Source organism: Cyprinodon variegatus, unplaced genomic scaffold (assembly GCF_000732505.1).
Source record: "Cyprinodon variegatus isolate N-32 unplaced genomic scaffold, C_variegatus-1.0 Scaffold2058, whole genome shotgun sequence".
In the NCBI taxonomy this organism is placed as follows: domain Eukaryota; kingdom Metazoa; phylum Chordata; class Actinopteri; order Cyprinodontiformes; family Cyprinodontidae; genus Cyprinodon; species Cyprinodon variegatus.
Genome location: NW_015152511.1, coordinates 40,109 through 52,980, shown reverse-complemented (window position 1 = coordinate 52,980; position 12,872 = coordinate 40,109). Strand labels below are relative to the sequence as shown.

The window sequence follows — 12,872 nt, the reverse complement described above, 5'->3', positions numbered from 1 at the left end:
CCCCTCACCATCCTGAACAACACTGTTCTGACTGAGAATCTATTGTGGTTCCTAGGAACCAGCCTTTCTCTGGACCTGAGGTGGTCCTCACACATTGAAGGCCCAGGTGAAGGCCAATCACAGACTGGACTTCCTGCTGTAACTCTAGAAGTAAAACCTTCAACAAGAGCTGCTGAACATCTTCTACTGTGCTATTATTAAGTCTGTTTTATGCTCATCCATCTCTGTGTGTTTTGGCTCAACCACAAAACAGGAGAGGTCCAAACTGCAATAATTCGGCCAGCTGAGAGGATCACTGGACCTTCCCTCCATCCAGGATTAGTACAGGGTAGGGTCAGGAAAAATGCCAGAGGAATCTCTGATCAGTGGTCAGTTTTTTGGGGGTTTTATAGTGTGTTTGTATGATTTTGTATGATTGTATCCTTAGAGTCGGGCTAAAACATGGTACTTCCCTATTTTACCTAGTATTTTGTTTCTTTTAAAATCAACTCCATTTAGCACCCTTTGTATTTGTGTGTGATTTTAGTAATACATTTCTAATACATTAAGTAGAAACCTTTTTTTTTTTTAGTTAAAATACAGTTACATTTTCAGTCCAGCAGCAATGATTATAGCTAGAGTTGCTTCTTTTTATTGTTTGGTTTCTGGGCTGTGAGGACAGGCAGAAAGAGAGGTTTGCAACTTTAAAGTTCCTCTTTGTATCTAATAAAACATCATAGTGTGAATTATTTAATCACTGCCCAGATTATTTAAACACACGCAGAAATAACTAAGCTGTAATGAGCAGATACGAGCAGTCAGACACTGTGAAGGAAGTGCTGCAAAGCTGAGCTACAGCACCGAAAGGTTAAAGTATGAGATCATTCAGTGATGAGGAAGATAAGGCTGCTTTCTGCTGAACGGAAAATATTTGTAGCCTGTAACTGCCTGAAGAATAATAATGACCAAAACTGATACATAACTTACCCTAAACCTGTCCTAAACTCAGTTCAGACCTTATTTCTAAATCTAACCCCCACCCCAAGAAGATAACTTATCTTCATGGGAACCAGTTGGCCTTAATGAAGTTGGTGGTGCATTTAAGTGACTAATGCCTGACCCTTTCTGAAAGCTCCTACTGTTTTCTGCTCTTTCACTGGATCTGTTGCAGTTTTAACCTTCTAGTTTTTAACTATGGGTTTTCAGGCAGTTTAACAGCAATGAAGTGATCTGCAGCATGAATGGGTTCGGATTAAGGATAAGAGTCAAATTACGACAGAAGATGAACTATGAGCTTCATGTTTAAAATATTGAACTTTTCACTTCCATCTAGTGGTGGATAAAGGACAATGCAACATATTTCCCACTTTAAAGCAGAACTTTTTAACTCCCAAACCACATAATGGTGACAGATTACTGATGACCCAAACTTGTAGTTATGTTTAATTAACTAGATAAACACTACAAACTAGTGTTGCACCAATACCGATACCAGTATCGGACAGGGCCCCGATACTGCCCTAAAATGGTGGTATCGGTATCGGCGAGTGCCAACAAATAGGGCACCGATACCATTTTGAGAGCCATAAGTTTATTCAACTGTTGTAACCCACTCCTGGTAGGCAATAAAAAGTTCTACTGGATTCACTTCGTATTAGATTTTTTTCTGCTTCACAAAGGTAGGCAGCAGCTTGAGAAAGCCATGATGGCAATTATTTTACATTATTATGGTATCGGCCGATACTGCACAGCCAGGTATCAGGTATCGGGTCCAAAAAATGGCATCGGCGCAACACTACAAACTACTAGAATAAACCCAAATACATAAAAGAATCAGTAAATCCCATGATACGTAATACAGAAATGCCAAGTTATACATCAATGTTTATTTATTTATTTTATTTATTTTGTACACTTAAATTAAAGTGCTGACATTTCTTGGTGGGAACCCCAAATGGAGTTTTTGAAATTCAATTAGCAGACGTGACTGCAACCTGAGCCTCTCTGAATAAATTCTTCTTTTCTTTGAATATTCAGATTCTGATTCTGAAGTTTTCTTTGACAAGACTACAGTTTAAGGCTCAATTGATTATGGATTTTGTTCTCAAATAATCTAATACCATCCATCCATCCATCCATCCATCCATGGGAGGCCCAGAGGTCCCTCTCCCCAGCCACTTGGGCCAGCTCCTCCAGGGGAATCCCAAGGCGCTCCCAGGCCAGCAAAGAAACATAGTCCCTCCAGCGTGTCCTGAGTCTCCCCCCGGCCCTCCTCGCGGTGGGGCGTGCCTGGAACACCTCACCAAGGAGACGTCCAGGAGGCATCCTAATCAGATGCCCATCCACCTCAACTGGCTCCTCTCCATGTGGGGGAGCAACGGCTCCACTTTGAGTCCTCCCTGGATGACTGAGCTCCTCATCTCTATGGGAGAGCCCAGACACAATACGGAGAAAACTCATTTCAGCCGCTTGTATCTGGTTGCATCCACCAATTTAGTAATTTAGACTATTGTTATCAACAGAGTTATTAATCACCAACCAAAGAAGCTGTCTCTGTCCATTAAAATGTTAACCAAAGGAAGGTGGATCTGGCCTGAATGTTTACTGTATAAAAAAAAACACACACAAAAGACCACTGGTTAAAAAACAATGGTACTTTTATAACATAATAACCCCATCACAATATGATTGTTTCTAATAAGTAGAAGGAAGGAAATTTCCTAAAGTAAAGTTTTGAGGTAACTCCTCCTTGCTGTATACTCATGTGTGCTTAATATTTGGACTGACACCAAAGGCTTCATGGGGTTAGTTGGGTTCATCTGATATTGGGAAGGAGCAAGAAACTTTGCAGCAGCCATAGTAGGTGGAAACTTGCTCACCATATCTAGTCAGGGACTTGCATCACAAGACCTGATGGCTACTAGCGTCACCAAACATAGGGACGACGGAAGTCACAACAGGTGGTGACGACTGGCATCACCACTAGGTCTGACGATGCAAACATTAAACAATATTGAAAATAAACGCAAGTAAATAAAAGCAAAACGGGGAAAGAGGTTCTAAGAGTCTGTTCCAGAGTCTCGGAGGAATTTTCAAGTTTTAAAGCTTAATGCATTCAAGGTGACATTTAAAATAACAGCAGATAATAACCAGAATGACCCTCATGCAGAGATTCTTAATACAATTAAAATTGTGCAGTTTTATTCAGTTTACAGTGAAAAATGAACAATGACTCAGGAATCTATTAAATTGTAACAAAACTAGGACATAATGGGTAAGGTCCAGTGGATATTTTTTGAATTTTTTACGGAATTAGGTCAGAAGGCCCAGCAGGTCCTGTTCTGGGGTGGGCCCAGCTAGAACAAAAGGGTTAGAGAACTCAAAAAAACAGATGCTACCATGTAGCTGGCAATGAGGTATTTAAGAGCTAACGATGCCAGCCTCTCCGTCGTGTGAAAAAAAGTTTTCAACTATTTAGTCCAGTTAAATAAAGGAGATCGATGGATTTACTCAGTCAGCACATTATTTACTTTGCAAAGTAAAGGAGAAAAAGATATTCACATTTACAGCATGATGGTCTGCCCAGTTTTAACTTAGACAAAGTTGTTCCCTTGCTTTTAAGGCAGAGTCAAAACAATAACAGATACTTTGGTTAAACAGTTACCTTGAAAAAGTACAGTATGTGGTTTTGGTATGGGAAAAAGGTATGTCTTGTCTATAACCATCTCCCACTCAGACATTTGGTGGCCTCTCAAGTGAGACAAACTAAAAAAAAAAAAACACTTTTAGAGAGTGCATAGCATATATCAATATAATGAGAAAGAAAGAACAAAAAAAAAATTTCCGACAACAGTTTCGCCCTTTTGATTATAAAAGGGTCTCATCCTTGTGTAATCGATAATTTCAAAAAGGAAAATTTTGTAAATATATGTAGGTAAAAAAAAACAAAAAAAAAAAAACTAAAAACTAATTGTGAATAAATGTAAAAAATCTAAAAAGCTAAATTTGTGAATATATGTTAAAAAAAAATCTAAAAACTAAATTGTGAATATATTTAAAAAAATCTAAAAACTAAATTGTGAATATATGTAAAAAAAATCTAAAAACTAAATTGTGAATATATGTTTAAAAAAATCAATGGACAATGTTAATAAATGATTATGAAACAACAACCTTGAAACTTAAAGAATTAAATTTAGTAATTGCAAATCATCATAAAATCAACCATGTTTAGGCGATATAGCTTGTCAAACAAGAAATACTGTAATTGCAATACAAACCTCTAGTGGTAGAATGTGGAACTGCAGCTCACATCAATGACCCTCAATGCTCATAGATCCAAAATATGACTTTAATCTCAGAATTCTGACTGAATTCTGACAATAAAAAAAAGTCAGAATACTGACAAAAAAAGTCAGAATTCTGAGATTAAAGTCAGAACTCTGAGAAAAAAAGTCAGAATTCTGAGATTAAAGTCAGAATTCTGAGAAAAAAGTCAGAATTCTGAGAAAAAAGTCAGAATTCTGAAATAAAATTAAAAAAAATCAGTTAACTTTTTTTTTTTTTTTTTTTTTTTCAGTGGCCCTAATCCTCTTCCGTAAAGATGACTATTTTTGGGGAAAAAAAAAAAAAAATCAACTCATTGGAAATAATAATCATTTATTTGAAATGTTAGGCAACAGGATATATCCAACTTTTTTTTTTTTTTTTTTACATTGCTTAAACAGCTGCTGCTACTCTGAGATAGAGCATTATACTTTAAATCTGATGATGATGCCTTATGTTTTAAAGAACAAAATAACCAAACTTTTCCATCCAGATGTGTTTCTCAAGTGTAATTAACATATTGGAAGGTGAAGGTTTTATAGCAAAGAAGGAAATCTATGATTGAAAGGTTTCATTGTCACTCTAAAACTCTACACAGCAGGAATCATTCATAGAATTTAAGCAACCAAACAGAGTCTCATTATTTAAAGCAAGGAGTTAAATAATCCAGAGGATAGTTAAAGCTTACAAAGGATACTATGGAAAACAATAAGAACATGACTGATTTAAAACAAAAATCGAAAGGAGCAAAGTTTTTCTGTAAACTCTTTAGAAGTCAGTCGCAAAATATTGTTTTCCACATCGAATAATTATGTCACACAGCATTAATTACAAATAAGTCCTTCTAAACTGTAGCATCAGAAAACACAACAGTTCCATTTTATTCAGTTTTTAATCCAAATCTACCAAACTCTTAGAATGTAATAAACATAAGTTCAGAAGTAGATAATAGGGAGTTTGTGATAAGAAAAAAATGAAAGTAGAGTCTTTATAATATTTGACATAATATCGATTGGAAGTTTAAGCTTTCCCACATACTAGACCATTGTACTTTATTCTGGAATACATTGTCTCTTTTAGAATTGTTTTTCCTAGGAGAAATAAAAAAAAAATGTTGACAGATTGAAAAAGATTCTTATATTTAACATGGAACATATTAGAGGAAAGAAATCCATTCGAGCCTCCAGCCTACATGTCAGCATTGTCCTCCAGAGCTGGTACTGATCTGATCTCAGAATAAACTGCTGCATCCTCTGCTGCTGGACTTGACTTTCCTGTCAGTGAGAAGATATTTCTTAATAGAAAATGTCAAACCAATACACTTAGAGCAGATTTTAAATACTGCAACATAAAATGCAAAACAGTGCTGTTTATAGACTAATTTTAGCAATGAGACTGGTGTGTTTTCATGGTGGCACAAAGCAAAAAAACAACAACAGGGCAATAGCAGACTGATAACCCTCTAAAAATACATATAGTTACTTCACTCTATATGCACAGGTAGTGGATTTGGATGAGCGGAAAAATTAAATTTGGTGAACCTTATTTAAAGGACACTGACGTCTTCTTAGTTGGCTTGTAGATATTAACTCAGAGAGATGATGATGAACTGAACTCTATGCTGAGATGTAATCAGCTTTAGTGTAATGATGACATGAAATTGACTGTACCTGCAGCTCCTGTTTTCTCTTCAGAGTAAACAGCACCCTCCCCTGGTGGTCTATGATGTCTACCTGTAAAGATCATCCAATATGAGGGATAAAACCACTTAGTCAGTTTCTCATGTTTTACATTGTAGAAATGTGGGACTCACTCTCTTTCTTAGAGGATTTTATTTAAATGATAGAGTATCTAACATCTCTGAGTTCTTCTCCTGCTGAAATAATGCAAATTTTTTTATGAGTTACTTGACTGTAAATTACATGATTCTATGCTTTAAAAGATGAACTTTACCATTTCCAGCAGCTTCAGCAGAGCTGATTATATCATAGAGATGAGCGTCACCTATAATGAATAAAAGACCAAAAAATATGACGAATTTAAGAAAATTAACAAATTTTCAACAATTTACTTAAACCTTTCAAAACTGATATATAGAACTTTGACATTTACATAATGATCTAAACAGCACCAGCAGATTAACAACAAAGCTCTTAAAATAATGATTCAAAAAATGACTGGCTCACAAAATCTACCATCAAATCACTTTATAATGAGCATTTCATCAGAATCATGCTGGTAATAAAAAGGCAGTAATTACAAAGTCTCTTTAGAACTGTATTTGCTCATAAAGTTTTGATGTTTTTTTTTGTTTCTTAACACTTTGAATGCATCACCATCCTATAATAGTTTATGAAACTTTGTTAAAAGGCATAAACCATACTGAAAGGCTCAAAGAACAATTCTCATCCTAATCAGCAGAACTTCAAGAAAGAGCTGCATGAGTGCAAATGTCGCCTGTAATCCATGTTCTGGCCGGACAACCTGTGGAGATTGAGGATTAAATCGGTTGCCTGTTGAGTCTTTGAGAGGTCACAAGTTTCTTCACTGTATTGAAGGAAGGGTGTAAATAGATTCTTTATGCAAAATTTTATCTAGCTTGGTTTTTTTTTTTGTTTTTTTATGTTGCTGTATCCTTGAACATTTGACCAACCCCTTCAGCTGGAGCCTTGATCACCAGCAGGAATTCCCCAATGCAAATATCAGTCTATGATAACAATAATGAGGTTGAAAAAAGCGAGAAGCTGTGGTTCTGACCTTCAGTCTGGTTTGTGTAGCTCTGACTCCTGCTCTCTGAGACCCTTGATCTAATAATTGATACAAACAGGTTATTGAAAAGTCAATGAAATGAAAATATGATGGGGAGAAAGAAAATCAAAATATGGTGAACTCACCTGATGCAGCATAGATCTGTGAAATATTGTATTATTCATTATGTATCCTGCAAGCTTGTTTTTCTTTCACAGAGAAAGAATCAATGTCTGTGTTGCAATAGTTAAAGCAGCTATAAGTAAAATAAATATTTCCGTGTTCATGAAAAGGTCTCACCCTTAGACCGTCTGCAGCACCACAACAACATCAGGAGAATAATGAGAATGAGTCCAATAACTGGTCCAACGATCAGCAGCACAGGAAGTGAAGAGCTGACAGGACTGGTGAGAGGAACTGGAGAAAATAAATATTAGAAAGCCATGTTATTAATCTGCAGATGTTATGTGATGCAAACATGGACAGAAACCCACAGCACATTCACATTAACACTATTAGAGTTCACCTTGTTCATAGATTAAACTTGAATGGTTTTCCTGAATAAAATCTATCAAATGTTTTCATCCTCTCACCTCTAACAGCCATCCAGCTCTGTGGTGACTCCTTTCCTGAATGTTCACACTTGTAGAAACCTTCATCTGACTTTGACACTGCAGAGATCTTCAGCTCCTCTCTGCTGTCATTGTGGATCAGTTTGTTATTGTGATAGAAAAACACATTGGAGAGAAGTTTTTGTTCTTTATATCTGCAGCTCAGAGTAACAGGATCTCCCTCAGTCACAGGATGGACGGGGCTGACCAGGATAGTACCATTAATATCTTCTATAAAACAATCAGAGAACATGAACATTTCATCAGAGATTGATGGGATTAGAACTGTAAAAACCTTGAAAAGATGCCTTTCCCTTCAGTTTGATCACTTTGAACAGAAGTTTTTATTTATAAACTGATCTACCAACACAAAAGGGTCACCCTGTGACCTCACTGGGATATCAGATTAAACACAGAATGGTTCCTATAGCGACATTATTGGAGGCTGAGGATGTTCTCTTCACTTTTATTTTCTAGATTTTATTGAGATTTCATCAACTGTTCCTCTGAGAGAGGTCTCAGAAAGATAATCACTAGAGGACAACAAATAATCAGCTGTGTTGGAGGAGATAACATAGTTATTGTCCAGAATTTAAATAAGAATACTTTTTATGAAGATGAAAATAGAAGAAATAAACAATGATGATTAACATCAGAATAAATCTGCAGCTCTGAAATTGAAAGCACTGATGTTTCAGAGCAGATCTGAAACATTTGTGTCCATTAATATGATCATGTTATTTTAAATTAATTCAGTTTGGATACCAGACAGTTTTACTCTCTATTGTAGAAAAGTTAAGTTAACATTTTTAACAAAAAATTCATAAATAAAATTAAAGTGATAAATTACTTTAAAACTGAGCAAAGGTTATTTAGTTTTTAAACTTTTTGAATAAGAACTTGTTGAAAAACCTTGATGATAGAATTATAGAGATGTGAGGATTTAAGGAGAATAATTTATCAAGGAGCAAATATTTAAGTTAGAGGTTACAGTATGTATTAAATATTATACATACTGAAATGTCTTAATGTTGAAAATAAGAAGAAATAAGAGAAAGAAAATCATAAATCATAACCTACTCTTTACAGTGATGTTGACGGAGTTGCTGAAGTGTCCTGATCCAGACTCACACCAGTACACTCCACTATGATACCAGTCCATATTGTTGCTACATGTAGATCTGTTCATGTTCCCCATGTAGAAGCAGTCAAACAGTAAACCTATTTCTGTAATCCACTTCACTGTCCATTCAGTAGAGTTTCCCTCACAGCTCAGAGACACAGAGTCAGATTTGAAGTGTTGAACTCTGTCAGGACTCACTGAGAGAGACGCTGCTGGATGAGGATCTGGAAAACAACACAGGATTTAGGCTGAGCACAGAAACAACAGGTCAAAAGGATTATTATGGATTTTCTTTTTTAACATCTTTAATAATAAATATGACTGCAAACATTTTAACAAAGTGATCAAACTGTGATATCTGTCCTTTAAATCCAATATTTTAGTGAATCTCAGACTGTACTTCCTGCAGAAACTCAGGAAGCTCAACCTTCCACAGCAGCAGCTGATCATTTTCTATACCTCCATCCTTCAGTCTGTTTTATGCTCATCCATCTCTGTGGTTTGGTTCTTATCTACAAACAGGACCGGTCCAAACTGTAATGAATAATGAGGTTTGCAGAGAGGATCATGCTGATCTTCCCTCCATCCAGGATCTACACAGGTCTAGTCAATGATTGGCTGGAGATGGCTATGTGGCTATGGCATTGCTTACCCCCCTCTATTTCCACCCCTGCTTACTCTTTACTCATAGAGCAAGATTGTGCAGGGATTAAACAGAGAACAATTTACCCTAAATCTGTATAGTTTTAATAGTTTTGAGCTTTTTAAGCAAATCAAATCAATAAAACCTGCATCACCTGCTTATTTATCGAACATATGAAGTTTAAAACAACCTTCAAAGAGTCTTAAGTTCTTTATTATCATTTTAATCTGTGGTGGATTGTTTAGACTCTGATCATATTGGGGTTTTCTCTGGACTGTGTGAAAACCTTTAAAATTACTTTATGGAACAACTGCAGTTTAAAGGTTAGAGAGCATATTCGGAAAAATGTTTTAATGAAAGCAGGAACATTCAAAGTAACAGGGTTTAATAGGTCACCAAAAACACAGGACTTGGAGTAAAAGACATTTTAAGGAGTAATTTGATAAGCATTGTCTAAAGTTACATTGAAATGTATAAATAGATGAGCCCCAAAAGTTATGCAACACAATCTTATGGACTGATGAGACCAAGATTAATTTCTACCAAAGTGATTGAAAGACCAAACTGTGGAGAAAAAATGAGCCACTTATGATCTGAAGCTTTAAAGCTCATCTGTGAGGCACGGTGGAGGTAATTTCATGAGTAGTAGCTTAATTTCATGCTTTGGGCTACATGGCAGCTTCTGAAACAGGCTCATTAATATTTGTTGATGAATAACTGATGATGGTATCAGCTGAATGAATCCTGAAATGAACAGAAACATTCTGCTTTCTAATTTTGAGAAAAATGCATCTAAACTAATCTGGAGGAATTTTATCATGCAGCAGGAATGACCCAAAGCACACTGCTAACAAAGCAAAGGATTCCATCAGGGGAAAAAGTGGAAGGTTTTAGAAAGGCCAGTCAATCACCAGACCTTCACCCAACAGATCTTTCATTTCACCTCCTGAAGAGGAGACTGAGAGAGAAACCCCCAAAATAAACTAGAACTGAAAGAAGCTGCAGTAAAAACCTGGAATAGCATCAATGAAGAAGAATCAACAGTTTGGAAGTTGATGTGTATTAATACATTTCATTGGATAGCATTGTTTTTTTTACTGTAGTTTTAGGCTTATCTTTAGAGAACATTGACCAGATTGACTTGTTTTAAAAATAAATAAATAAATAAATAAATAAATAAATAAATAAATAAATAAATAAATAAATAAATAAATAAATAAATAAATAAATAAAAAAGAAAGAGGAAAAAATCTGAAATATAACAGATGTTTTTGAACAACATCCTTTTCTCACTCTTCACCTATAAACAGCATAAGATAAGAACAGCAAGAATAAATGTTAACTTTTTCTGGTAAAAACTATAATAAATCTGACTCATATCTAACATTTATCTGAATTCTTAGTAAAACATGACAGTCGATATAAAGCATTCACATAAATGTTCTTAGATAACAATGATGGTTACAGATTAAACATATAACTATGGTTCCTGCTTAATTATAGCATAGAGAGGAAAATACTGACCTGGAAACCAGATAAACTTTGGTTCACTGTAAGCAGTGAAATCTGCTGGATCTCCTCTTCCTGCTCTGCACACATATCCTGCTGTGTGATTTTGTCCATGAAGGATGTAGGAGTTCAGTTCAGTTCTGTTGGTGATGTTAGGCAGCAGCTCAAAGCTGTAGAATCTGGATGATAAATCAGGAATAGCTTTATACCAGAAGAACCTCCATCCTGCAGACTGAGGTTTAACCTCACAGCTCAGAGTCACTGAGGCTCCAGGACTCAGCCATGATGGAGACACAGAGAGGACAGGGCGAAGGTCACCTGTTGGAATCAATCATTAGGCAGCATCAGCACTATGATGGAGGAATTAGACTTTGATTGAAATGTTAGATCTTAAAACTCATTATTAATGTAATGTGGGTTTGGGGTCAATTAAATATAAACAATGTTGTGATACCAAAACTTAATAGACGTTAAGTGAATAGTGGTTTAACATACATGTATTATAATTAGTAAACAGTAAATCTGACAACTAAAAGATAACTAGAGATGAATAGTCCATCTAATGCAAATAAAGAGCATCATGGCTTTGATGATTGAAGCTTTATTCCACTGCAGAACCTGCTTTTACTTTAGCTTTATTATGACATAGCTTATTAAGAAATGGTGATAAAATAGAAATACAATATCCTAAAAAAAAGAAACAAACAAAAAACATAAAAAATTTAAGTCAATAGAGGTGAGAGGTAATGATTAGAAAAATCTGTCAGCAGGATGATTTCTCATTATGTTTGGATCATAAAGATACTTAACACAGTAAGTAATGCACTTTTTTCCCCCGACAACATTATATCATTGTTGCAAAAAAAGATACCCCACCATTTAACAAATCTGAAATCACTTTTTGTTTCAATGATGAACAGAAACTAAACTCACCAGTTTTCCTTACAGAGACTTTATTGCTGCGTTCAGTGTAGAAAACTGGATCTCCTCTTCCTCCTCTGCAGCTGTATATACCTCCCTCTGAGACTATGAGGACTCCATCAGGTTCATTGTTTCTGATGGACTGAGCTACATGTTCCCATGACTCCTGTCTGAACCAGTCAAACTTCCATCCAGCAGAGCTGGGCACAGAGCAGGTCAGTGTTATACTGCCCCCTGCTGGTATGATTGTTTCCTCTGCTGTCAGTTTGGCTCTTGGTTTTTCTGCTTTTGAGGGAAAAACAAAAACAAGTAAATCTCCAGAATATTGTTTAATGAAGTGTTTTATCACCATAAATCTCGCATTCAGCTAGTAGAATAAATCAGTTACATGATCCCCTGAGAATTTAAACATATTTTTATTCTAACTTGTTTATTTATTTACCATGCACATATATTTATTTCCAAGTATAGCCAATGATAACTTTACAGTGTTTATGTGTTCATGTTCTTCTTGAAAGTATTCACTGAAAAATATTGTTCAATTAAGAAAAAATCTGTTTTAATCTATGATGATCTAAAACAAAAGAGTAAAGTTAGAACATTTACTAAACTGTTCTCTAGTGGTCAACATAATCTAGCTCACCTGTAGCAACGTTGTGATCATATTAGACACTAACAAAGCTGATAAGATCCTTAATGTTATGAAATATTTAATTCAAACTTTAAGCATAAACTTTAAAACAAATACACTAAAATATTTAGGAAAACAACAGCTCAAATTTTAATGTTTTAATAGAAGAAAATAGTTAGATAAAACTAATTGAAACATTTCAAATAATCACCTATTTTCTAAAATACAGGGATAACTCACAAACAGTTAATGAAAAAGAATCACTCCATTGAGTTAACTCATAGTTTGTTCTTCCTCTGCAGCTGTAGGAGTCACTGTCTGCTGTTATGGTCCTGGATTCACTGAATGTTTCAGAGTATCTGCTGGTTGGTCTCCATTCAT

The 12,872-nt window shown here is 35.4% G+C and overlaps 1 protein-coding gene across 1 annotated transcript; it reads right to left on the bottom strand.

Moving 5' to 3' along the window:
* Positions 1-7,353: 7,353 nt before the first annotated feature.
* On the bottom strand, positions 7,354-11,223 carry LOC107105095 (Fc receptor-like B; the record flags this gene model as incomplete). The annotated part of the gene is made up of 5 exons (XM_015405211.1): positions 11,189-11,223; positions 10,955-11,118; positions 8,745-9,011; positions 7,647-7,895; positions 7,354-7,470 (listed from the first exon to the last, which is right to left on the bottom strand). Coding segments are annotated over exons 1-5 (832 nt in total), but the record flags the coding sequence as incomplete, so codon positions are not given.
* Positions 11,224-12,872: the final 1,649 nt, after the last annotated feature.